This window comes from Sceloporus undulatus, chromosome 2 (assembly GCF_019175285.1).
Source record: "Sceloporus undulatus isolate JIND9_A2432 ecotype Alabama chromosome 2, SceUnd_v1.1, whole genome shotgun sequence".
NCBI classification, from domain to species: domain Eukaryota; kingdom Metazoa; phylum Chordata; class Lepidosauria; order Squamata; family Phrynosomatidae; genus Sceloporus; species Sceloporus undulatus.
This window is the reverse complement of record NC_056523.1, coordinates 195,336,960-195,364,625: the sequence shown is the minus strand read 5'-3', so window position 1 is coordinate 195,364,625 and position 27,666 is coordinate 195,336,960. Positions and strand designations below refer to the sequence as shown.

The following is a 27,666-nucleotide window of genomic DNA, read 5'->3' as shown; positions in this document are numbered from 1 at the left end:
ATTATTATTATTATTATTATTATTATTATTATTATTATTATTATTATTATTGCTGAGGATATATTATCCAAACCAGTTTGGTGTAGTAGTTTGAGTGTTTGACTATGACTCTGGATACCAGGGTTTGAATCCCCTGCACAGCCATAGAAACCCATCAGGTGACCTTGGGCAAGGCACACTCTCTAAAAGCAAAGGCAAATCCCCTTTGAAAAAATCTGGCTAGCAAGATCCCATCTAGGTTTAGGGTTGCCATAAGTTGGAAGTGAATTGAAAGCACACAACAACAATAAAATATAAATCAGGGAAATACTACCTTCCTTTTACATGTAAATATTTACATTTTAAAAAATCATGAATTGATTTTACAACAATTTTGTTATTATTAAAGGTAAGCAAAAATATAAACAAATTCTTAATGGAAGTATTTTAAAATGTTGACGCACTGACTCTCCATCTACAAATCAAAATGAAAGCAGGGCAAAAATAATGCAATATGGAGAGTAGTATATAGTGGTTTGAGTGCTACACTAAGACACTGGGAGATGACGGTTTGAATCCTTGCCTGACCATGAAAACCTGCTGGGTGACCTTGGGTAGGGTCACACTCTCTCAGCCTCAGAGGAAGGTAAGAACAAACCTCCTCTGAATATATTCTGCCAGTAAAACCCAGTCATAGGTTTGCTTTATGGTCACCATACATCAGAAACTATTCAAAGCCATACAACAACAGCAGCAACGATACTGTGAATAAGGCTGCTTTTGGAGAAGGAGGGAAAATGTTCTACTCAAATAGTATATTGTTTGACAGTTACACAGATTGTTATATGAAGTAAAGGAATTATAATGTGAAATTGAAAGATCATGCTTTGTGGCTAGATGAGGTTCCCCCCCCCCCTTTATTTGCAATAAACATCTTGTGCCATCTATGCAGCCTGTCTTCTAGTGTGTTCCTACAAATTCTTTCAGTGCATTGCAGATCTTGATATAGTTTGAACCCTCTGTAGCTCAAATTGTGGAAAAACATTTCAAGTTATAACCCAGAACAAACAGGACACATATCTAATTCTCCTTCCTTTTGTTTAAATGTGTTCCATCAGCAATTCCAGGAAAGTATGTGGAAGGCTTTTAAGTCAAAGAGAGACTGATGGGTTATTACCTATAACAGAAAAATATCTTTAAAATAGTTCACACTTGTCAGTTTATGTACATCTAAAAATACCACAGTAAGATTCACTATGGATAACAGTATTATGCAGTGTAGTGGTTTGGGTGTCAGGTTAGGGCTGTGGAAACCAGTGTTTGAATCTTCACTCAACCATGGAAATCCACTGGGTGACCTTGGGCAAGTCACACACTCTCAGCCTCATGGGAAGGCAAAAGAAAGCCCCCTTTGAACAAATCTTGTCAAGAAAACCCTGCGATAGAGTTGCCACAGGTCAGAAATTAGGAAGACACATAACAACAACAGTATCATGATACAATCATTTGTATTGCTTTTCAAAGCTTTCTGTAACATTTTTTCCTCTTTCAGCAGTACCCCAGTTGCAATATGTGATTTAAAATCTCACTCTTTATTAGGAGGCCTACATCTTGCAGTTTCTGACCTACTGTTTAGTTGTAGAGGCAGAGCCTAATTTATATTTCTCTCTTGCTTTTATAATGCACACAAAAGAAAGTATACAGCAGGGCTGGAGACCAAATGTGTGAATGCTACTTGGCAATTGTATGCCTTTCTCCCCCCCAACTGAATTTGAAATCTGTTTTCTATGCCCAGTTCTTTAGCTTAGGGCAACTGAAATAGCTTAAGACAATAGATCCTTAATGCTTTTAAGATATGTCATCCATTCTTCTCTTAACAGTCCAAAAAGGTCTTCTCCCTTTTCTGTCTTTTTAGCAGCTCCCCAAGCCTTTATGTCATGTCTTCCAAAGAGAGCTTAGTCTAACCGAGAGTGAGTATTGCTAAGATGCACAGAATGGAATGAGAAAATTCCAAGTACATCCTAAATGCTGCTTTCACTGGAAGATGCCTTTGACTGTCTTAGCTTTGGCAGATTCATTATCCATGGTGACTTCTTGTACATATGAGCAGTCCTGATCAGGAATGGACCAGGAAGAAGAGGAATGAGGCAGAGGTCTTTTCCCTCTAGCTACCAGTGGAATGTGTGAAACTCATACAGTGAGTGGCAAGGTGGTCCCAGGCTTGCTTTCACCTTCAAGCCATAGTATTAGAAACTTTGTCTTTTGAGAGCCTTGGCAAGTAATGCCAGCCAGGGCTGGCTTTAAGCATAGTGAAGCAACTGCTTCAGGTAGCAGCCGCCTAATGAGCAGCTGTCACAGTTTGCCATCCATTTCCTGTGAGCTCCTTCTTCATTACCTCTTCTGGAAGACAGGAGTGAATGTGCCACACACATTGCCCTGTGTTTCTTACATTAACCTGTTGCCCTCAAATGTGATGAACCACATGCTATTCTCTTGGTCAAGAAAGGATTAACTATCAGTCTAGCTGACTTCTGTATATAAAATGGGTGCCAGTGCCATCTTGACTTTTGCCTTGAGCAGCAAAATATTAATCATCATTTAAATTGAAGCATTACACTCGGTCTAAGTGGATCACAGTCTAGGCCTTTCCTGGGGCTCCTTTCCTTTCTTCTTAATGATTGTCAAGTTTCAAGGTTTCATTAGAGCATGCAGGGTTTTAGCTGACTCGTGTGTGTGTGTGTGTGTGTGTGTGTGTGTGTGTGTTCAAGTTCTGACTTTATGTCAACCACATGCATTTCATAGAGTTTTTAAAGGCAAGAAATACATAGAGGTGGTTTTGCATACCAAAGGGTAGGAATAAATTTGTGACATAAAGAGGTCAGGCTGTTTTTACTTGGTGTGAGAGCTTTTGTTGTTGGGTCTTTCCTCAATATCCAGCAAATTCTCAAGTTCAGAGTTTCTTCCACTGGCACTCAAGTACCCACCCTTTGCTCCCACAGGGCTGGGACATAGCTTGGCTCTTACCCTACTGTGCTCTGTGCAAGCCTGGCTCAGGCCCATGATGGGCCTTGGGCTGGTGAAGTATATTGCCCCGTATTTTAATCCCTATTCATGCATACATAGCATTTGCATATATCCATGTAGAGTCAAAGAAACCAATACAGCAATGCGAGTGGGGGTGGCTGTGGAGGGACATCACTGTCTCTGGTTTCCTGCAAACAAAAGATTGTGCAGCCTCTATTGTGGGCAAATTGTGTGAAAGACTCTCCTTAAATACAAAGAGAAGTGGAGCTTCTCAGATCCTGATGTCATATAGTTTTCCTGCCCTTGATGTCCACAGTTGAAGGTGGAGGATTACATGGGAAAAGTCTACATGTCTGCATATAAGTGGTCCAGCACTTTTTATCATTTCCATGTAAGTCTGTTAACAGCAAAAACCACAAAGTCACATGATGCCTTAAGGATGAACACTTGAAAATGTGGGAGCCAAACTGAATTACTTGCCAGTGGGCTGTACAAACATATTTCCACTTCTCAGTATCAACTAAAAAGGGCCCAGTTTAAAAGAAATTGCACTTGATTGCTTTGCAGCGACATCACCCTGGTCATCTTGTGACCGAGTGAGATCTGCCCAGATCTTTCCTCATCTGTTATTTTCAGTGCTTGAGTCTTTTGCTAATAATATCAAAATCTAGTTTCAGAGAGTGGCTTAACTCCTTGCAATTTAGGATTTCATTCAGTATTTGTTGCTCTTCTTGATTATGTCATCCAGCTCAGCTTTCTGATCCTGTTTTTCTGGAAATAATGGCTTATAACATCTGGCCATCTTTAGATTCCAAAGGCATCAAATAGAAATATAGATGCTAGAAAAGTTGCTTCTTTGAACTACAGCTCCTAGTGTTGGCTGGGTGATTCTGGGAGTTGTGGTCCCCAAAAATAACTTTTCTAGGCTCTGTAAAAATATTGATTAAAGTAGGCCACCATGATAATGTCTGAGAGGCTGCATTGGTCACACTGCTTCAGCTTAGATGTTGCTGTTATAATACAACCCCTCTTTCCATTTTTCATTTAACCCTTAAGAATTTCACTGTAGACATAAGGATGCAGAACTGTTGGATATTTTGAACCAGAACTATCACCACTGGCCAAGTTGACTGGGACTTCTGGGAAATGATGTACTAAAACAGCTGAAGATCCATGGACTCCCCACACTGCTGTAGACGAGTGTGTTGAGTGACAAGAGCCGTGCGCTGATGTGAAAAATAGCAAAAGCCATTCATTAGTGATAACAAATTTCTCCAGTGCAGTTTTCCCGGACTTCTCAATCTCAATGGATGCTCTTGCTAGTCCACAAGGGGGGTTACAAGAACAGGAGACTATTCCACCTTCACACCCCACACCCACATATACCCTTAAGACCCCTCCTGCATTCAGACTGATTTTCATAGACCATGAATTTGTTGTAATCTTTGAAAACTGTAAAATTCAGTACCATCAAAGTCAGTGGCTATCTTACACCTTGCAATGAGATTTGTCTCTAAATTGTGCTTCTTGTAGAGAAGTACATCTTTTAAAAATCTATATTGACCCCTTGTGTCCGTCTTACTACAAAAGGATAATCCACATTTAACCACATTTATTATAAGAAGTGTATGGTGTGTCTTTTTTTGTAATTTTATAAGCTTCCATTTTATATCCCTTTGCAAACCAGACTAAATCCCTGGTTTATAAATTCTGATTCTTGTGAGAGCAGTAACCAAGAGCCTGGGAATACATGGTAAAATTAAATTGTAGGATTAATTTCTTTGATTGTACCAGCCCAGGAATGAACATCATGTGTCTCATCTCATTTTTGTAGTTCCTAGAACCCCGTCTATTAATTTACTTGTCTGTTAAAACATAGGAAATCATGTTCTAGGAAATGTGGCCCTCCTTTAAATAAAGCTGCATGGCATTCCATACTTTGGTTGTCTTTAAAATGCTTTTTCCAACGAATAATTGCAAATGGATTTCCAGCCACTTCCGCTGCCAGCAGGAGCAGGTGGTGTGGCCTCAGCGGGTTAATCCAGAAAGCTTCCAGAGTTGCTCAAGCTTGTACTAGCAGAAGAAGTCAAGCAGGAATGAATGGACTGCATGTACTAGCATGGAGCTCATCCACAGTCAGCCAGTATTCGCAAGGATCACATTCATACTGATAGGTCCAAACATGCCCGATGTTGTAAATGTGGATGTGCCATATATTTATATGTTTACGCTACACCGTTTGCCTTTAAAAAAGTACAATTTCACTGTGGCTAGAGCCAGAAACACTAAACTAGTAGTGCATAACATGCTATGAATTAGGGTTTTCTAGATGTGGTGTTAGGCCTAAATACCCATCTGATCTTGGGAGCTAAGTAGGGTCAGGTCTGGTTAGCACTTGGGTGGGAGAATGCCATTGAATACCAGGTGCTGTGGGCTATATTTCAGAGGAAGGAACTGACAAACCACCTCTGAGTATTCTTTGCCCTAAGAAAAAACTGAAATTCATGGGGTCGCCATAAGTTCAGACACACACACACACACACACACACACACACACACACACATACTCACTCACTGAGTCCCATAATCAAGACTGCATGGAAACATTCATACACATGGCTACATGTGTTTCTCTGGAGCATATATGCCATTGATGATTTTAGGCCTGGGCTGTAGTAGAATGGAACGAAAATCTACATTTTGTTGAGTTCTGCTTCTGTTTTGTCCTTCCCAGACACTGGAAAAGTTATTTTTGGATTACATCTCCCACAATGGGTTTCAGAGAGTTCTAGTCTAAAAGAGCAAGTAGAATGAAGTTTTGGTCTGGTTGTTTTTTATTTATTTTTCTTTCTGGATTTCTCTTTCTATTTATAGCTATGTGTGTAGCTGGCAACTTTCCCGCTGCTGAAGAGGTGAAGGTGTGTTGCTGGGTGTGGATCTGGACTTGGCAGGTAGCATGAGTCACCTGCTAGCCCTTATTGCCTTTATTGCCAAGCTGGCAGTACCAGCAGGGTATCCTTTCTCTTTGCAGCTATGGTCAGTGACGCAGCAAAGGGTGCAGGCGGGGCATAATGGAGCCCAACTGGTTTAGTGAGGATGCCCTGCTTTCGTCACGTGTGACTCAATTGACTTGGTCAATACATCCAAAGAACCCCGCCCATGACACACCATGCTGAGGTCTCTTCCTCCACCTCTCTTGCTCAGGGCTGTACATGTGTGGGAGAGGGAGACACATGGCTGGCACCTCTTCCAGAAAAGATGAAGATGAAGGTACTGCAGAACTGCAGTCGAGCTTTACTAAGAGCCCATTGAAATCCACCACCTATGGAAATGGATAGACTAACAGCACTTATTAAAGAAAACAAAACTAATAACTGGGAGGCTCAATGGGAGCCAGTGCTAAGATTTTGTGAAAGGAGATGGACTAAAAATTAGTAATCAAGAGAAACAGTACAATAATCAAACATTTTTATCAGTACTTTACTAATTTACAACATAAAACTTCAAAATTATAGAATACTTTTAACCTAGGGGAAATATGAAATAGAAGACAGTTTACAGTACAGTTAACAAGTAACTAATAAGGATTCAGAAATCAATATGAAACTGGTAATTAGAAATAAATATAATGAATATGACTATGGATGAGGACATGACAACTGATTACATAGCGAAGAAACTTATAATGGAGAGGTGGAAGGGTTAGATCCTTCCAGTAATAATAAAGAAGAAAGAAGAACTTAGCTGATAATTAAGATGAACCCAACAACATTGATTGTGAGGGTACAGGAGGGGAGGGAGGGGGGAAATATGTGTAATTTGTACATGTAAATATATGTAGCTGTATTTGTATATATGATAATGTGGAAGATGGACGGATACTATTTTATGGGGGGGGGGTTTTACAAAATCTACCACCTATAACTTTCCAGAAGAAGCAGCTGATGTTTTTGAAAAGTCATGTTCGTTGGGGAAAACTCCAATTTTTGGATGAGGGTAACCTTGAGCCAGAGATACAGGAGGAGGCTGGGGTCTGCAAAAAAAAAAAAAGGTGCCATGGGCTGCATACACTCTTTGTGTCCACCCTCCTCAACCTTAAAGATTACCTTTAATAAGTTCCCTGAGTTTTGGGTTGTTTTGCTTGAAGATATGGATCTGCTGGTTAGGAGCACAACCTGCCCTGCTTGTGGCTGCACATCCTTTGAAGGATTAGGCATCCAGTTTGAGAGTGCTCTTGGGGACAACATTGCTCCTGGACAACCAGGTGGTGGTTGTGGCCAGGAGCACATTTGCCCAGGTTCAGCTAGCCCAACTGCTGTGTTCTTTCCAGGTAAGTCAGAGCTGCCCAGAGTGCTCCATGTCTTGATTACTGTAAAATGGTCTCATGGATAGGAAATACTTAAAGTGATCTTAAACTATAGCTGGTACATAACATGACTGCCAACCTGTTCTCTGGTTTGGGTTTTTATAAACCTGATAGTACCATTGTTGAAACAGCTTCTTGGGTGTTCTATTTGTTTCTAAGTCACCTTCACAGTGCTGGTTCTGTCCAGAGTCTTCATTCTCTAAGGTCCTGTTTTGTGTTTCACTTCCTAGAGAGGTAAGATTGGTAGAAACTATAAACAGAGACAACTTATTCCAGCTATGGGAAGAAGCAGTGAGATGGCTGGGAAAATCTCTACTGCTCTTCTAAACCTTCAGTGATTTAGGTTGTTTTTAGATTTCAGAAGGTTTCTCTTGCTTTTGTTACACATTTTATTCGTTTTGTTCTTATATTTGTTTGGGATTTTTAAATTTTATGGTGTTTGAGGTATTGTAAATTGCCTTGAGTGCAGATTGAGTGGAGTAAGAAGATTAGAAATATTTTAAATCAGTAAATAAGCCCATGCTATTCCTTTCCCATACTGAGCATGAGCAGAATGAAGGCTAACTGACTGGATTCCTGTCCTGTTACTCCACAGTTTCTGCTCACTGCACAGTTGGTATCAGACTTAGTTATTATGTTCATGACTAAACACTGCTGCCTCTGACGATGCCCTTGGCCAACAGGGACATTGATTTGGCTTTTGTGGCACTTCCTTGCTCAGCCAGAGTTTATTAGTTCTGTTTCTACCTTGTATTCCCTCCAGTGAGCTCAAAGCAGCATGCATGGCTTCACTCCCTGCTTTATCCTGTGAAGGAGATCAGGTGGAATAAGAATGTGACTCGCCAAAGGCCACCCCCTATGTTTCATGGCTCTGTAGTGGATTTGTGTCTGTATTTCCCATACCCCAAGCCAATACTTGCTGGGATGTTCTGTCAGTGCTCTAAGACTTGATAGATAACTGTGACTCAATTCACAGTCCTGTTCACATTAATAATAATTATTCTTGCTGTTCCTTGATTTTGACCATTTAATGTATGATGGACTGTTTACTGGGAGCAGTCCCTTAGTGTGCTCACAAGCTGTTTCTTGTCTTACCCTTCTCCTTGTTTTAAAAATCATACAGGTTTCCATCTAAGTGGCATTGTAACAGAGCCACCAGGCCCCAGTGAACCTGAGCACAGTTATCACGTCTCCATCAGCTTTGACCGCTGCAAGATCACATCGGTGAGCTGTGCCTGTGACAACCGAGACATCTTCTACTGTGCCCACGTGGTAGCCTTGTCATTACACCGCATCCGACATGCTCGCCAGGTGGAGTTGCGCCTGCCCATCTCTGAAACCTTGTCGCAGATGAACCGGGACCAGCTTCAGAAGTTTGTACAGTACTTGATCAGTGCCCACCATACAGAGGTGCTGCCGACGGCTCAAAGGCTTGCTGATGAGATTCTGTTGCTTGGCTCTGAGATAAACCGAGTACATGGTATGGAGCTCTGCTTGAGTCCCTTGGAGAGACAATAATAGGAGGTGGGAGGCAAGGCCAGAGAAGAGTTCTTGTTTTGAACTACAACTCCCAGAATCATCTGTCAAGCATGGTTATGAGTTTTAGATAGTTGTAGTCCAAAAATCCCAACTGCCTTCCATGTTCTGGTCAGATTGTAGGGAATAGCTTTAGGTACAGCTGCAGTCCTTGGGCTGTCAGCATCCCTGACTTCCCCTTTCCCTATTTCTTATTGATGCAGTTGAGCTGCAGATGGGCAAGAGTGGCTGCTGAAAAAGAATTCAGAATTTCTTGGCCGTGAGTAAGGCCAAAAATCTGCTTCACCAAGGTATACAACCATATGCATAACTGTAAATGGACAAAGCTACTTACATACAAAATAAAACATGTTGGAATGGAGTAGCCATACCAGTGAAAACTGGTATTTTGCTGCCTGAGTTTTCCATCTGAGCAGCATTATAATGGTGAACGCTTCTTTCTAATACTCATGCGTGTCCACTTTGTTTAGAGTGCAAACTGCACTCTGGTAATAGCCCCTGAATTAGGCCAATTTGTGACAAGGCCGAAATGTGTTGAGCTTTTTAAGATAATAAAGTTTGTATAGCGTCCCCATGAAAGCTTCTTATAAAATGCATTCTGGGATGGTTTTTAAAACTGTACTATCCTCCACTTTTTTATGATTTCCATTTTATTGGCCAAACTTAGAGATCTGTGATTTTTTTTAACATGCTGTGGGTAGCTTGTGAGGTAGTCTTATCTGCTCTCCCCTGTTTTTTCTGTTTTGCTCTTCATACATGCTTAGTAAGTAAAGGAATTTAGAGGCAGCTGCTGTTTATGTTCTCTGTTGTAGGCAAGCAGACATAGCTTTTACAGCTCAGGCGTATTACACTGTTTACTGTAGATATGCTGCTGCAAACAGACACTAAAAGTCTGTTTCTCTAGCCTTGCTTCACCATCCTCCCAATGCCAATGCTTCAAAAAAAAAAAAAAAAAAAGCTTTGAGGTAGACAGAGGACAAGAAGAAAGTGAGGGCAGGTGACATAAAGACTTTGTAAAAAGGAACTTCTTTGTCAGATAATTTGTTAACAGAGGTATGCAGCAGATGTGATTAAAAAAAATCTCAGGATCATCAGCTAATTTTAATTTACATCTCCATGGTAAACAACTCCTTTGCTTGCAGTTGCAGTTCTCACTCTAATTCTCAGATTAGCTCACACATCCCCCAAATTCCCCAGAATTCCTACACTGATTTCAGACTCAGCTTGTGAGTTCCACAAACTTTAGCTCCAGGCTTAATCCTAGTCTTAAACTTTATATTCACAAAGCATTGTGGGCAGAAGATCATGATCAAGAGTAAAGGTGAGCAATTACATAGTAGCTAGGGGCGGATGTACACTGCCAGAGCCCCGCCCCCATGAGCTTTGCCCCAAAACGCCCAGCAAGCCTAAATTGGACATCATAGTAATAGCAATAGCAAGTACATTTCTATACCATTTATCAGTGAACTAGCACTCTCTAAGCAGTTTACAATGTGTCAGCCAATTGCCCCCCAACAAGCTGGGTACTCATTTTACTGACCTACAAAAAGATGGAAAGCTGAGTAGACCTTAGAGCCCTGCCTAGGATCAAACTCACAACCTTGTGGCTGCAGTACTGACATTTAACCATTGTGCCACCAGAGCTCCCTTCTGTTCACCATTTTGAGAGTGACCGTGTAGCAAAACAGAGGTATTAGGGCTAGTTAGTGTTTTGGGAAGCTTCTGGGAAGAGAGGGATATTTTTGTGGTTTTTTCATGCATTTGGGGGGCTTTCTGCATGATTTGGGAGCAAAAATCCCCTGATAAATCATGCCATTTTTTAAAATGGAAGGGTCGGTTGGAGGCCTTGGGGGATTCAAAGGCCTAAAAAAATCATGTCTAGTGGCTGCATACAGCCCCTGGGGTGCACTATGCCCTTTCGGATGTGGAGGGAAAACTTCCAGTTTCAGTAATTAAGTTGAAACAAGAATCACTATACTTAGCTACCTCTTTTTTGTTCTAAAAGCAAGGGTGGTCAACCCTTGGTGCTCCTGATGTTTTGGTATTCAACTCCTAGAAGTTGAAGGTAGTATGTCCAATGATGAGGCATGAAGGGAATTGTAGTCCAACAACATCTGGAGGGCCATATGTTCTCCACCCTTTTTCTAGGTCAGGAAAAGCTTGTGGACTGGACAGAGGTGTTGTCTAATTACTTTCTGCTAAGTCCAGTGCAAGTAACCCTGCTAGTTACAGGCATAGTGTATATGTGGCAATCACATTTTGATTATTTCTTCCCAGGTGCCCCTGACCCTACAGCTGGTGCTGGAATTGAGGATGCAAACTGCTGGCACTTGGATGAGGAGCAGATCCAAGAGCAAGTGAAGCAGCTTCTCTCAAATGGAGGTTACTATGGGGCAAGCAAACAGCTGCAGTCCATGTTCAATAAGGTAAAGGCTCCTGCTTGTCTATAGCTGGGTGGAAGGTGGGACCTCTAGCTTGTGGAAAGATCTTGTCTTCGCAGGTCCTTCACGCCTTCATCCTGACCAGTAGAAGAATTGGTACTGTTTCCAGACACTGATCAGAGATGGTGAAAATTCCTGTTTCAGCTTTCATTCAGGGCCCTTGGGGATGTTTCCCCCATCTAGACATCCAGTTCATGCTAAGGCAGAATTGTGGAAAAATATTAGGGTTGCTGGTAACTGGGGATATGAGATGATGTGTGCAAAATGAACTGACTGCTTTGAACAGTAGCATCACTGCCGACTGCACTGGATGACACCTCATTGGGGCAGTTGCTCACCATTCATCTAAAGATCCACTTTACACCACCCCCTCCCCCTGGTAGAACACTTCTGCTGTCTGTCCATTGCAGCCACTAAGGGTGAGGGTATTAATGCCACCTAGTAGCCCCTTCCAGGCTGGGCTGGGAAAGGGACGTGGTGGCAGTGATGGCCACACACTCCTTTCCTTCTGGGGAAGGGGAGAGGAGCAGTGTATGGCTACCATTATTGCCAACACTGCCTACACTTTCCCCAGACAGCAGCTCTGCTAGACCTGGAAGTGACTGCTGGGTGGCAGCAGCACATCACCCTCACCAGTGACTGCAGCAGACGGATGGCAAAGGTGCTGGAAGAGAGAGGAAGGTGGCTGGAAGGGATGCCAGGCAGCTGAGTAGGGTTGGGGAGGGTGGTGTTGTGGACAGGTTGGGAGGGCAGATGCTACCACGTTTCCTTTCACTGCCCCCTCCCCTACTCTCTCCCCACGGTTGCTTATCCTGACCATGGGGGGAGGAAGAATTCTACCTGGGGTGTGTGTCTGTTTCTGGGTGTCAGTCCAGGTAGAGCTGTTGCAAGGGCAGTAGCAGTGGTGGCATCCCTCTCCTTTTCCATGCCCCTCCCTCTTTCCCTTCTTCAGGGCTGGGAGTGTCAGTCCTGTTCCCCTCCTGCCATATCTTTGTTCCATGGGAAGAGGGAGGCAACTAAGACCAGAACCCTTCCTCTGCCAGCAGCTTCCACTCACCGGAGCTGTGGGGTGGCTGCCTGCCTTAAGGGTGACACCATGAGTTACTGCACTGGGGGGACGTCTACCCTAGTGATGCCACTGTCCTTCCTCACAGTGAGAACAGGGAAATGAGCTATGTGATTTGGTGGCAAGTAGGATTTAAGATCAACAGAGCTTGGAAGAGTTGGAGCTTGAACTGCTGCATCCTCTGGAGCTTTTCATTCTCTCTGCCTGGTTGGAGGAAGTTGCTCCAAATAGTGCTGAGGCAAGCATGGTGGAGAGGCCCAAGATGTTCATTCTTCCTTCATGGGTATGCAGTTTTGGCAGACAAGGGGTATACATGTTATGTTGAGATTCTTGAATCTTTTGAATCATGGTATCTCCTTCCCCAGGTGCGAGAAATGCTAAGAATGCGAGACTCAAATGGGGCACGAATGCTCATCCTGATGACAGAGCAGTTCCTGCAGGATCCACGCCTAGCACTTTGGCGGCAGCAAGGAGCTGGCATGACTGACAAGTGCCGGCAGCTCTGGGATGAACTAGGTGAGTATTCTGGCCAGTGCAGGAGAGCAGTCTGCCCAAGGGAGTTGCTGGTCATTGTTGTGTGATTCATATCAGAAGAGTTCTATAAGCTGACACAGAATTCATAGAATCATAGAGTAGGAAGAAACCATAAGGGCCATCCAGTCCAGCCTTCTGCCATGTATATTTTCTTTTAAAATAATGCAAGGTTCTAGCCCTTACATGTGGATACTGCCTGGTTGGAGAAAGCTGCTCCAAATAGTGTTGAGGCAAGCATGGTGGGAGAGCTCAAGATGTTCATTGTATGATAGTTAAGAACTATCTTGTCAGCTTTTAAAAGCCAAATTACAATAGAGTGCCATGCTATATGGCCACTTTAAAAATACTATCTGTTGCTGTACCATAAGATGCCAAACCTGTCTTTGCATAGTATTCTGTAGGGGAAAGCAGGTGAGAAAGCACTTTCATCAGTCAGTTTGTGATTAAAAAAACAACACGTAAGCTTCCCAGACTATATAATATCTTATCTCCAGTCAGCAGAGCTTTGAAAAGTTAATTTTGTGACTACAATTCCCAGTATTTCCCAGCCAGAATGGGCAGTGGCTCCTAACCTCTGCCAGTCATTGACTGGAGATAACAGCTTGTTGGCCAAATAAGAGAAACTATGGTGGGCCACATCTAGCCTGCAGGCAAGACCTTTCCTAGTCTAATCCATTAATCCTTGGGTAGAATTCTACCTTGGCTATAAAGATGACATAGAGCTGACATACAACTTAGTTTCCTCTTTTGCTCTCATCTCATCTCCCTACAGCAATGACGAACCTTCTTAGTTTTGCTGCAGGCTGTTTGCTAGATAATATCTTACTGTTATCTTTTATTGCATTTTTATCCTATCTTTTTTCCAAGCTAGAGTTCTGTTCTGAGCAGCCTGTGCGAGACTCCCATCCAGACATTGGCCACTGCAAACTTTGCTTAGCCTTTGCATAACTGCAGATTTGTTTACCTTGAGACCATAACCCTTACACCCCCTTGACCCATTTTGTGTTTAGGTCCCTCCTGTGCATCTTTGAGATTGTGCTTGAATGTTAACTTGGCTGACTGCCATTTTCCTCTCCCTGCTGCAGGAGCACTATGGGTATGTGTGGTGCTTAGCCCCCACTGCAAGTTGGAAGAGCGGGCTCTTTGGCTGCAACTTCTCAAGAAGTGGAACAAGCTGGATGTCTGTCCCTTGGAGGAGGGTAACTACTCCTGCGACAGTGTCGGACCTAACAGCACCTTGCCCTCTAACCCAAACCGCATCACAGGTAAGGGACACTTGCTAGAATTGTGCTGCCCCCTAGGGGGAACATATCTTATATCCTAGTCCTGATTTTGGTCCTCTCCTGGAATATGATAACTCCATTTTATGAAATATGATGCTGGCATATGATAATCTGAAGGTTTTGGGTTCAAGCCTCATTATGTCAGATGTCTTATTTTTTAAACCGTGTACTAATGCTAACAGCTGTGGCTGAGCTGCAAATCTGAATATCCCTGTTTCTAATGCTATATGTTGATCAGGTTGAAATGTGTGTTCGGAAGAGATGGGGACTAGAGGTTTCCTTCTGACCCAAATGATTCCATAGTAAATTTTCACACCTTTGCTTTGAACTATGTCTTCCTTTACAGCTGGCATTCGGCAGACAGTTTTTGGACGTGCCATCAAGGCTGCAGAGCTTCGCTGGGGTGATTGTCACCTGCAGAAGATCCTGAGCAGTGACTGCTATGGTGTCTCTTTGAAAAGTGGAAGCGACAAGCTGGGCTTTGATCCCCAGGGCCATCCACTCTGGCTGGGAGATGCTTTCCCCATGGCCTGTGCTCGAGTGGATGCCTTACGCTCCCATGGCTACCCTCGTGAGGCCTTGCGCCTGGCAGTGGCTGTTGTCAATGCCATGCGTTTGCAGCGACGTCATCAGCTGGAGAGCTACAAGCAGCAGAAAAAAGGCAAGAAGGAGGCCTAGTGGGGCTTGCTGTAAGGGAGGCTGGTTGCAAGAGGCCTACCATCAGTTCTCTTTGCTGGGATGGGAGGTGATAGAGAGGCAGGCAAGCTCAGTAAAAGAACACAAGGCACTCTCTGCATGCACAGGGCTCTGAAAGTCTTCAGGTACAAAAATGGGGAAAAGAGCCACTGGAACATGGAGAAGGGTAGTGGTGGGGCTTCCCTTTGACTGTGTGCAGTTACCATCTTCTCCTTTTTGGGTATTCCCAAGGGCAGAATCTTAAGCAGAGCCATAGTGAACTCAGTGGTAGCAAGCTGGCATTTACTGGTGTGGATCCCTTTTTATTTAAAGCATCAGAGGGCTCAGTTTTTTTGGGAAGGAAGGAGCACAGCTCAATGTTTTAATCTTCCAGATGCCTTGCACTAAACTTGCACAGTACCTAACTGCTAGCAGTTCTGGCTGCAGCGTGTGAGAGCTGAAATCCAAAACATCTGGAAGGCCATAAATTCTCCACTCACTTGTGGGTGTAAGCAGTGGATCTTGGGTTTGTCTCCCCTTACTCTCTTCTCTGCCCATTGTAGGTGTCTGTCATTTCACTGGGACTTTGAGCATGTAGAATTGTTTCCATTTGCCTTGCTAGTCCTCAGAGTTTGGGTTCTGATTAATCTTTTCCCTCTTTTAGAACTCCTGCACAAAGGGACAACTAGCATTACCAACCTAGAGGGATGGGTAGGACATCCTCTGGACCCTATTGGTTGCCTCTGCCGCACCTTTTTGGAGGCCTGCCGGACAGATGATGAAGGACTGGCCCTATATCCAGGTACTGGGAGAGTTTGAGGAGAGAACAACAACATCAAGTTAGTGAGTTTGTATAGATGGAAGGAGGCTCATTCCTTTGCAGCACTGAGCACTGCTGTGCCAGTGACCTACTCCTCCAGTCTATATTAGCAGTCTGATAATGAGGGAATGCTTTCCCTAACAGGGGTTTTTGTTCTCCCCAAGAATTTTGTGCAGGAGCTTTCCATTTGCCTGTCAGGGCTACAATGTGATTGCACAAGATCTTGTATGATTACACAAGATTATTCAGGAGAGATGGAGGATGGAGCTTGAAAAAATTGAGTGAGAGACCATGCTGTCTAGGGGATACTCAGAGTTATAGTCTCAAAGGAAGTTGTACTGGGGTCTTCCTAAGCATTAACATGTGCTTGCAGGGCCAGTTGGTTGTTCTGTTTCTACCTTCTACTCAGTGGTGCTATCCTTGTTGCCCCCACCCTATCCTGCCCCGCTCTCCAGACTCCACAGCAGAGCCTAAGAAGGCCCTCTATCAGCACATTCCTGTACCCTCGAGTCCTGGTGAGTCGTACTTCATGCTGGCCTTAGAGGTGTCACTTCTGGGGCTTGGACAGCAGAGGTCCATGCCGGAGGGGCTGTATGCTCAGGATAAGGTGGTGCGCAGTGAGGAGCAGCTGATTAGCCTCCTGGAGGAGATGGAGCTGGACGAGCGACTGGTACCAGTGCTCCGCAAACAAGCAGCTTTGCTCCTGGATGGTAAGTGAGTGACTGATGGCTTGCCTTTTAGTTCCCAAAAAAGAGGCACCCCAGCACTGTAACCTCCCACTGTGTGACTAAAGATGAGATGGGAGGAAGCAGCATGGGTTAACCAAGTTGATGGGATGTTATGCAGGAGAGCGTGCGAAGAGCATCTCAATTATGTCAGGGAAGGGGAACACCTGCAAGACCTATCATCCTTGACCACTGGCCATCATCCTTGACCACTGGGTTTAGGGCCGATAGGAGTTTCAGTCTAGTAGCATCTAAAGGTTCTTTTGTTTGACATGAAGACCTCCTGTTTGATATGAGATACATTGCTTCTGCATGAAATGTCTATGAGACAGCTTTTGAGTGTCCTGAACTGGGCAAGAATGACAGTGGGACTAAGGAAGGCAGTTTCACTCTGTTCTCCCTACTCCCCCATGTGATGCCAATACCAACACACTGTGCTAAAGTTCTACACTGTGATTGCACAAAGTTTTCTCTCCTAATGCCTGAACACAAACCTGATTACAGAATATAGGCCAAAAGGATGTATGTTTGATTCAAAATAAGCAGTATCAGCCCCCAACTTTGAGGAACTGGCAAGAGAGATAGATAGGGAGGGATGCTGTGCACATCCTGTGGGTCTGGGCTTTGCCTGAGGGGACTTGGTGATGTCACTTCCATTGGGTTGGTTCATGATGGCATGTGCTGGCTACATCCACTCTTGGGATTCAGAGGGGAAAAGTAACTTTCCAAAGCTCTGCTTTTGCCCAATACCATTGGGCAGAAGCAGAGCTTTGGAAAGTTACTTTTCTGGACTGCAATTTGTCCTGCTAACTGGGAGGTTCCACAAACTGCAGTCCCACAATGGCAATTTTCTATGCTCTGGCTTGAAACTAGTTCCAGTTCACTTCCTTCTGCTTGTTGCTCACCCTTCACTCTGCAAGATGCTTCAAGTGAAGTTGTTATGTTCCTTCCCTGACACTGGTTACTTGCCTCTTTCCAGGAGGTCCCTTCAGCGGATTTGGGGAGGTTGTGTTCCGTGAGAGTGTTCCCATGCACACATTTGCCCGCTACCTCTTCACAGCCATACTGCCCTATGATCCTGAGTTGGCCTACCGCTTGGCACTGAGAGCCATGAGGTACGTAAATCCCTTGCTCTCTGCATCCTTCAGTGTTCTTCTTCCCCTTGTTGCTACCTTGCAGTACAGCTAGCCTTATATAATTACCACTTTGCTGTATCCCCTTCCTTCACATGCACATGTAGACACTCTTTCCACTCAGGCCATCACCTTTCCTCCCATTACTGAAAAGGGCAAAGTGGGGCCTGTGGGTCATATGTAGCCCCAGGGCTGTTTTTGTGACCCACAGTGCACCCCAGAGGTCAAAACGTTTTGTTTGTTTCAAATGCTCTCTAAATGACATGGGGGCATTTTCCTCCCCACAGATTTTTGCACCCCTAACCCCATTTTAGGCCCAGAAGGAGGTCTTTTTAAAAAAAAAACAGGAAACAGGAAGTAAGTTTTGAATTTTGTCTCTGTGTGGGTGCAGTCTTCCATGGCCTGGTGGGGGTAGTGGTAATGTGCCCCCCCTCCAGTCTCTGACATTAAATAGCCAGACTCCTCAATCAGAAGTGTGAGTACCTTATGTCTAGTTAACCCCCATTTCCACCTTCCAACTCCCAAGCAAAACTTTGCTTGAAGTCAGGCTTACATTACTTGCTGTGTGCCTCCAATTTATGGCAACCTAAGGCAAACCTATCACAGGGTTTTCTTGGCAAGATTTGTTCAGAAGGGGGTTTGCCAGTGCCTCCCTCTGAGGATGAGAGAATGTGACTTGCCTAAGGTCACCCAATGGATTTCCATGGCCAAGCAAGGATTTGAACCCTGGTCCTCAGAGCCATAGTACAGTGCCCAAACTACCACACCACACCTGGCTTCTCTTCCATTACTAGGGTTCTCTAAATTCTGGAAGACAAGACTTGGCTCTTTTCACCCCACATAGCGACAATCCCCTAATGCATTCCTCTCTCAATCTTTGCAGGCTTCCCGTGTTGGAAACAGTATTGCCAGCCAGTGACATCCTGCACCAGAACCCCTTGGACTCTATGATGGCCAACCGCTTTCCCCGCTGGTTTATTCTTGGTCACCTAGAAACTCGGCAGTGCGAGCTGGCATCGGCCATGCTCACTGCTGCTAAAGGTAGACCCAGCTGGGGCAGGGGAAAGTAAAGTTCAGAGATTTGGGATTCACAGTTTCTCCCCCTCTGAAGGGAGCTGCAAATAGTGGCTGGAGCTGTGAGTTTGAATTGGTCCCTTGGTGTAATACTCTGTGCTTTCCCTCTACTCCACATTCTAGGTGACCCCAATTGGCTGCGCATGGTCTTGGGCTCCATCCAGCAAAACATTCATTCTCCAGCATTGCTGTTCAAGCTGGCTCAAGATGCCTGCAAGACGGCCACTCCTGCCAACACTCCTCCAGACACTACCTTGTTGAACATCTCCCTGGAGCTTGGCCTGCAGGTGAGGGCACCACTGAGTCAGTTGCAACCATGCTCTCTCTGAAGGACATTCAACATTGCCCACTGCTAACTGCTTCAAGTTTTAGAGCAGGAGTAGGGAACCTTTTTTGGCTTAGGGGCTAGAGTTTCCCCCTCCTGTCACTCTCCGTGGGTTGGATGATGTCAGGTGTGTGGCTGCATCTTTGACATGAGAGGTGGGACTGTGCCCTCCAAAATTATTACTTTCTGGTCAGATCATTCAAGAGCTGGCTTTGTCTCATCTGCACCTTGTATAGTTGGGGAGGATGGGCACCCTGTCTGAGCCATGTGGATTGTGGAACATAGCTTGATCCATGTAGCACAGTTGGGACTGGAGCTGGTTTGGACCAGACTACATCTGAAGGCACAGTATTGAGGTTGGGGTGAAATCCCAACTGATCTGCATGGCTCAGGAATCCCGCAATTGAACTGCGTAATACAGTCAGGCTATAAATAACTGTGTACTGTATATACTCATGTATAAATCTAGAAATTTTAGTCAAAAAATTAACCCTAAAAACCTGGGTTGACTTATCCATGGGTCAATGTAAGTACTGTACTTTAACTCTTATCTTTAGGGTAGAGCACAATCAGTTATGCTTGCTGGGATTTTGTATGTTCTTTGGCATTGTTCTCCTTTGCTTCATCCTTTACTTCCTTTGTTACATGCCCCTATATTTTACCCTCGACTTATCCATGGGTCATATCAAAATCCATAACTTTGACCCCAAAACCTGCCCTCAACTTATACATGAGGTAGACTTATATTGGTGTATATACAGTAATTCCTGTCCTCACCACACAGCTTTCCAATTCAGAGAATGGGGAAGGAGATGCTGCATTCATTTCCAGAGAGTAATCTGAGATAGAGGAAGGGTTCTCATGCACACTGCTTGCCCTCCCGAATGGGAGCGTGATGAGTATATGGGGGAATCTTCCCACACAGGGATGGCGGGAAGAGATTGATAGAATGTGCTTCTTCAGAGCCTCTGTGGACCCAATGGGAATCCTTTTTGGGTCTGACTATAGGCCTTGAGGCTGCAGTTTCCCCTCCTTTGCTTTTGAGGACCCTCAACAAGAAAGTTTATCTATTCAGTTTTGGCCATTACTGTTTAAAGTCCTGATGCAGATGCTATAAATAGTAGATTTCCCATGATGTAGATAATTCAGCACATTGGCCAAAATTGTGCAATATCGAAAAGGCTTTCTAAATACTGAATCTTCATTCCTTGCCTGTTTATTTTCTACTCCACATGACAGTTGAAAACAGAATTCTGCCAGAATTAACAAGAAGCATCTATATTCTTGAAAACTCATACTCTTTCTTGTTTTCTCTTAAGTTGTTTCATATTGAAAATTTGGAAACTAGTGTACCCTTTATCTAATGCCTTATTAGCAGATGTCTGACTGCCACCCTGCCTATTTCATTGACTATGAACCTGTTTATTTGGCTGCCAGATCTTTAGACTCAGTTATGTTGAGACAGAGCAGACTATTTGTATTTGAATACAGAATGCAAATTTCTTTTGATATCCTATTCGTAGATTGGGGGTTGAGAGGAGGATAGGACATGGGTATTCTGACTTTGGCTGCTTCTGCACTGCAGAAATAATGTAGTACGACACTCCTTTAACTGTCATGTGGCACCAGCTATTCTCTGACAGAGAAGGCTAAATATCAAACAAAACTACAAATCCCAGAATTCCATAGCACTGAGCCATGGCTCAACTACTGAGCCATGACCATTAAAATGATGTCAAACTGCATTATTTCTGTAGTGCAGTTGCAGATGCAGATGTGCTTTGATGATCTGGGTATATATATCTGGAGTGCCTTTCTTGATCTGCTGAAATCGCCTAATTATTTCAAATGGGAATTTGATGATGAGCAGAAGAGGAAAACCTGAACAGCAACCCTTCCCCAACCCTTCCCAAAATTCTCTTGAGCAAGTCCCTTTGGAATGAATAAGAGCTGGGAGATTATGTGGGACAGCTTGCTGCTGGGTTGTACCATAGTTAAGTTTAAAGCCATTTTTAATGGCATCCAATATTTCCTCCACAGTAGGTGGGGCTTCCTTGAAATTGCAATGGGAAATGGATGACACAGATTCTTGTTTTTAATTATTTTGTTGTGGTGAGTCTACTATCATCCTTCCTCCACTTCCTTGGGACTGATTGCATCTTAGAGCCTGCCTTACCATTAGTGAAAGTGAGGCAGTTATCTCAAATACTGAGGGGCAGTCGTGGTCTTGCTTGTCCCAGGCCTTCAAAACTAGCCTGTCACCTCAGGCACAGAAGTGAACACTTTCCCATTGCAAGTGTTGAAATAAGTTTTGACTGGAGATGCAGCTGTGGAAGGGGTGACATTTTGTCCTTTGGCTCAGGCAGCAAAGTATCTTGGGACTGCACTGTTTCAGCTCCTGGAGACATTTAGGTGTGTGTAGTTTGTGTAGAGCAGAACCCAAACAAAAGTGACGCTTCTTGTATTTATGCTGAACTTTTCTGTTGTTGTTGAGCAGTTGTATCACCTCTTAGTGAAGTGTCCATCAGGTGCCTTAGTATGAATGGCACTGTGCTGGTATTCCCTCAGTTTTGTGCCTCTTTGAGGGTCCATTTTACAGCTGGAGAAATAAGGACTGACTGATCCAGGAGTTTGGACACAATGATTCCATACTTACTTTAGTGATTGCCACTGGAACACACATTGCCTAAACCAAGGGTTAGCAGTGGCAGAAAACTATTTCAGTCACATGTCCTCTAGGAAGGGGATGGCTCCTGACCAGAATCAGAAGAGCAACTTTTTTTTTAGCCATGCTGAATTATAGCCCAAAAGAGTAGCTTTTACAAGGTCTGTACCTAACTTGTGTTGTGATTTCTTAGAATTCCAGCTGTCTTGAAGCACCTTTTTGGTATTGCTTTTTCCATAGGTAATGCGGATGACACTAAACACCATGACCTGGCGTCGCAGGGAAATGGTGCGCTGGCTGGTCAGCTGTGCCACTGAGATAGGTGAGTGGGTGTGAATGCTGCTCAGTTTGGGGAAAGTCATATTTTGAGATAACAACTCCCAGAATAATCAGCTGTCATGGCTGTCAGCTATGCTAGCTCAGGGATTCTGGAAGTTGCAGTCCAAAAGGAACTTGGAATATTCTGCTGCCGCTGATGCCACCACTGCCATAAAAGGTTGCTTGAACGCTACAAACTCTTGACTGAATCCTGCTCCTTAGAAAATAAGAAGATTTTAAGAAGTAGTATAGGCGGATTTGCTGGGTGGGGGACTTTACTTCTTTGGAAGTCTTTAAACAGAGATTAGATGGACACCTTTCTGGCAGATGGACAGTCCTACATGGCAGGAGTTTGGGATATGTGACCTTGTGGTCTGCCCCTTCCAACTATGATTCTAAGATTCATTGACTAGGAAAGAGACCCCAGGGACCTGCGGGATCAGGGCAAAGGCTTGTCTGGGCCATCATTCTGTTTTTCATGGCAACCAACCAGGTGCATCTGGGAGGTCAAGTAGAACAAAAGAGCAAGAGCACCTTCCTACTAATGTATACTAGCAACTGCATGTAATACTAGATACTGGAGGGAATATATGATCTCCATCCATCATGACTAGTAGCCATGGCCATGGCCTTCCATGAATGTGCCTAATCCTCTTGTCAAGCCCTGCCGGTTGGTGGCCAACACTACTGTTACCTACTGTGACAACAGGTCCCACAGTTTTAACTATGTGTTGTGTGAAGAAATATTTCTATCTTTTCTGGGTTCTAATATTAGGAAAAAGGGAGAAAGACTTTAGCTGCTTTCCCCCATCCTCAGTGTGTAATGGCAGCACCTCTCAGTCTCTTTCCCCTATTCTGAGTTCTCTTGATGGTCTTTGATTCCCATCTTGAGATGAGGAATCAACATTGTCACCTTCTGTAATGAATCTGTTCTCTTTCACACTTTCTCCTCCATCAGGTGTCCAAGCCTTGATGAACATCATGCAGAACTGGTACACACTATTCACACCCATCGAGGCAACAACCATTGTGGCTGTGACAGGCACCACACACGCCACACTGCTGAGGCTGAGCCTGAGCTCAGCACAACGGGACGAGCTGTGTACCTGTGCCCGGACACTGGCACTGCAGTGCGCCATGAAGGATCCCCAAAATTGCGCATTGCCTGCTCTGACTCTCTGTGAAAAGAACCACGCAGCCTTTGAGGCAGCTTACCAGATTGTGCTGGATTCAGCGGCCTCTGCTGGCATGGGCCACTCTCACCTCTTCACTGTGGCCCGGTACATGGAGCATCGTGGGCTGCCTGTGCGTGCCTACAAGCTGGCCACCCTGGCCTTCTCGCACCTCAGCATTGCCTTCAACCAGGACACCCACCCTGCCCTCAATGACGTCCTTTGGGCCTGCTCCCTTAGCCAGTCACTGGGGAAGAACGAGCTGGCTGCCATAGTCCCCCTGGTCATCAAAAGTGTACAGTGTGCCCCGATGCTGTCGGACATCTTGCACCGTTGGAGCCTTCCACCCCCAGCCCTTGCTTCCCTGGGTGGGGGACGCCGGGGGACTAGCAGTGCTGGTGCCGGAGGGAAGCTGTTTGCCATGGACAAGGCCCCGCTTTGCCAACTCTTGGAAGCAGCCATGGCAGCCTACATCAGTACCACCCACTCACGCCTCACCCACATCAGTCCCCGGCACTATGGAGAGTTCATCGAGTTTCTTGGCAAAGCCCGCGAGACTTTCCTCATGGCTCACGATGGGCACAGGCGTTTTGGGCAGTTCCTTGACAACCTCAAACAGACCTACAAGGGCAAGAAGAAATTGATGTTACTTGTGAGGGAGCGCTTTGGCTAGGGGGCTGTTAGGGGAGGGAAGGCTTTGGCTAAAGGGGGGTGGGCAGTCAGAGGGATTTTTCTCCTCTCCTCCCTTGGATCAGAAGCACTTTGGCTTGGAGTGCAGAGCAGAAAGATCTGTTCCTTGCACTCGTGCTTTGGGTACGTGGCCAGGTGGAATTTGAATTTCTGTCTGGATTCCAAAACCCTTTGTTGGTTGAAGGAAGAGCAGCAAGACCTCTCGCCTCCCGTTGGCAATGATGCTCCGGTACTGTAAAACTGAGCAGACAGCTCTGCGCTTCAGCTGGGGTTCAGGATGGAGCCCTGCAGAATGGAGGTCCAGGGGTGTGTGGGGGTTCTGCAACACCTGGGCCAGGAACAGACTCCGTTCAAGGTTTGAAGCACCAGCCCTGTTGGTGGGGCAGGAAGGAACTTGGCCTGCGCTTTTGGTTGCAGGAGTTGCCAATTTCAGTATTAACTTGCAGGATGACGAGGAATTCCCCTTACACCCACACACACTTTGGTTGAATGCCCCAGGCCTTGGCAGGCTCTTGCAAGTGTTGGGGTATCCCGTCCTGTGGAATTTCACAGCTGCTGTCCCAATTTCATATTTCAAGACCAGTGATGATGATGGTGGTGGCGGTGATGGTTGCGATTGCTTTGGTCTCATTTATGTAAGTTAGGGTGGTTATGCACCTCCTCCTCCCTACTTAGAGTCCTGTAAGTTGCTTCTGCCCCTCATCTGCAGTATCTCCGTAGCCTCAATGTTCTTTGCATCTGAAATACCAAACCTGTGTTGAAGCTTGTAAGTGCAGAAGGGGCAGGGAGATGAGTTGTCCCTGGATCCATCTTTGCACTGACAGCATTCAAGTACCTGTGCCTTTGTGCTGAAAGCACCTGGTACAGAAGCTCCATAGTCTGAGGGTTTGCTCTCATTGGCTGGGCTGCCTCAGCCTGGTTTTCCTTAAACAGAACTGGTGTGTTGGAACCACTTCCTGCTGGATGATCCTGCTAATGTCAGTCTGTTGGTGGCAGATGGGATATTTTAGGGAGTGTATGGACCAGAGGCACTGAGCCAGAAATATAATGGGACGGTACCTGTGGAAGAGACCAGGAGGGCACTGGGCCCAATCCTCAGCCTGGTTCCCCCACCACACAAAGGCATGCATGTTAACTCCCACAATGCCAACTACAACCTGTATTCCAACTGGCTTTTCTGTGCAGTCACCCATTCTTCTAGCTCTGCTGTGCAGTTGAGGACCATGCTGTTTTCCTACTTCTTCCAGGCATATCTTCCCATAGCCCCTCCCAAATCTGTCAGTATTTCTGCTTTCCTTGGGCTGTGCTCTTGGGTCGCAAACTGTTTACAGACCCTCTTTGCAGTGTGGTTGGGAGCACTGTGTGTGGGGAAGGACCAAGGGCACTTTGAGGGGCCAGCGGCCTTGTCTGTTGTCATCCCCCTTTCCCTATTCCCCCCCCCCATTTAATGCCCCTCAGACTCCTACAACTGAAGGATTCCCACTCTCTGCCAGTATAGAATTCTGGAGCTGCTGGTGGGTAGACAGCTCTCATACCTCAAACCTCTTTCCCTCCTTTTTCAGACCATGACAGGGCTACGAGATGGCCAGGCCTGCCACCAGAGACATTTTGCCATGCGCCAGGTTGCTGACACATGAGAGCCAAGGAGTGCCACCCCCACCACTACTCTGTGGTGTTTCCTGGGAGGATCTTGTGCCTTGGGTCTCTTGGGTTATAGTCCACTTTGTCAGCACTTACAAAATTTTGCTGCCCAAGGCAGATTTGGGCCTGCATAGTTTTCTGTGGAGGAAGCAGGGGAGTTCTATGTGGCCACTGGCGGGGTGCTGAACAATATTTCCAGAAACATCCCGCTCCAAATTCCCTTTTTTTTTCTGCTGGATAAAATCTACTCAGGAACAAACCACAACAAACTCATGCTACTAATTAGAATATTGTGAAGACATGATAATGTTTTAAAAAGTTAATATATATGAAGAGGCAAGGGGTCCAAGCGGGTCTCCCTTTTTGTGCGCATGGGGCTGTGGGGTGGGTGGGCTACGTCCCGAGCTCAACTCCTCTTGGCCCTTAGTGTTGGTGGAGATGTTGGTGTGTTGCACAGCTCCACTTTGGAGCCAGCTAGTCAGTTAGTTTTAAAGTTTGGGGTTTTATTTCTTTGTTTTCTTGTATTACAAAACAAAAATCCTGTAATTTTGTAATTTTTTTCTATTTATTGAATCATTTATTGTATTATTTTGTAAAAGGATTAACATAAACCTCAACATTTGGTTTTTTCCCCTTTCCAGTGTCTCTTTTGGACATGTGTTGGTTTTGTTTCTCAGTTTATGTATCACCTTATAAAGAGCCCTGAATTGATTAGACTCACCTAAAGCAGCTCAATTCAATTCTCTTTGACCCAGCAAATATGCAAGGGATATAGCTTTGTGTAACTGCAGAGTACTCCGCCAAGGTTTTTTCCCCACCATGGCCCAGCTTTCCCTTGAGATAGAGGTGAGCCAGGTCTGGCCTCTAACACCCCCCCCCCCGACTCCCCCAAACCTTCCTTTTTCTGACCAAAAAAAGAAAAAGGGAAAAAAAAGAGGTAGGAGGGTAAGTACATCTCCTGGAAACCCCCAGGAGTGGGAATTTTACAATTTCAATAGCTTACATGTCCATTTGCACTATTCAGCATTTGAAAATACATATTTTTTTTCAAAACCAGAAATCATATTTCATCCACTTTGTTCTTTTGTGCATTCTTAGCAGCCTAATGGATAAAAGAGACAGAACAACTGTTTTCTGCCAAAAGGAAAATGGTGCTCAACCTGATGAAAGTGAAATGAATGAGACAGTGCTGGGGCTGCAACTCCAAAGAGATTATGCACCTAGCTCCTGAATGAATTGAAGACTCCAGGGCCAGATGAGCTATCTCTAAAGGGATTAAAGGAACTTGTAGATGTGGTCATAGAATGTCTGTGTATAATCTTTTCAGAATTCTTTTAAGGTTCTTGTAGACAAGAGTGGACAAATGTCCCTAATTTCAGCATGGGGAAGACCCAAGCAACTACAGACTCTTCAACTGACACCAATGCCAAGAAAATCCTAGCACCAGTTATTAAACAATCAGTGTACAGGCTCACTAGAAAATAATGCTGTGATTCCTAAGAACCACCATGGGTATCTGAAGAGGTCATGCAACAGTTCTCTCTCCCTCTCTGATAGAATTACAAACTTAGTAGATCAAATAAATGCTGTGAATCATAGAATCCTAGAGTTGGAAGAGACCGCAAGGGCCATCTAGTCCAAATCCATTCTGCCATGCAGGAACTCGCAATCAAAGCATCCCCGACAGATGGCCATCCAGCCTCTGTTTAAAAACCTCCAAAGCAGGGGACTCACCACACACCAAGGGAGTGTCTTCCACTATCAAACAGCTCTTACTGACATTCTGTTGACATGGCATGACACCCAGCCTCTGTTTAAAGACCTCCAAATAAGGAGACTCCACCATTCTCTGAGGGAGTGTGTTCCACTATCAAACAGCCCTTTCTGTCAGGCAGTTCCTAATGTTTAGGTGAACCTCTTTTCCTGGAGCTTGCATCCATTGTTCTGGGTCCTGTTCTCTGGAGCAGCAGAAAACAAGCTTGCTCCCCCCTCAATGTGATATTCCTTTTGTGAATATAGTGTGTCTTGATTTCAGTAAGGCTTTTGACAAAAGTCTGCTCTAATATTCTTGCAAACAAGCTGGAAAATGGGTGCTAGGTCAGGGCTTCTTAAGCTATCTGATGTGGGGAACTAGGAGTTAGTATATTTGTGCCCATCAGCAGTAGTACATTTCTTGGAAGCCTCAGGGACCAGGAACAT

The 27,666-nt window shown here is 44.8% G+C and overlaps 1 protein-coding gene across 2 annotated transcripts in view; it reads left to right on the top strand.

The window, feature by feature from the left end:
- The window catches only part of ZSWIM4 (zinc finger SWIM-type containing 4), a 33,655-nt gene extending 7,551 nt beyond the window's left edge, over positions 1 to 26,104 (top strand). Inside the window, exons 2-13 of one of the 2 annotated variants that reach the window (XM_042452098.1) lie at positions 8,493 to 8,849; positions 11,183 to 11,331; positions 12,778 to 12,928; positions 14,032 to 14,211; positions 14,576 to 14,890; positions 15,569 to 15,706; positions 16,180 to 16,434; positions 17,429 to 17,564; positions 18,466 to 18,623; positions 18,780 to 18,943; positions 21,887 to 21,968; positions 22,923 to 26,104. In XM_042452098.1, the coding sequence (XP_042308032.1) occupies positions 8,493 to 8,849; positions 11,183 to 11,331; positions 12,778 to 12,928; positions 14,032 to 14,211; positions 14,576 to 14,890; positions 15,569 to 15,706; positions 16,180 to 16,434; positions 17,429 to 17,564; positions 18,466 to 18,623; positions 18,780 to 18,943; positions 21,887 to 21,968; positions 22,923 to 23,809 (2,972 nt within the window). In that variant the 3' untranslated portion in view covers positions 23,810 to 26,104. Of the gene's footprint in view, positions 1 to 8,492; positions 8,850 to 9,108; positions 9,196 to 11,182; positions 12,929 to 14,031; positions 14,212 to 14,575; positions 14,891 to 15,568; positions 15,707 to 16,179; positions 16,435 to 17,428; positions 17,565 to 18,465; positions 18,624 to 18,779; positions 18,944 to 21,886; positions 21,969 to 22,922 lie in introns of those variants that run through there. The other variant, XM_042452100.1, reaches the window with a different exon arrangement.
- The last annotated feature ends 1,562 nt before the right edge of the window (positions 26,105 to 27,666 follow it).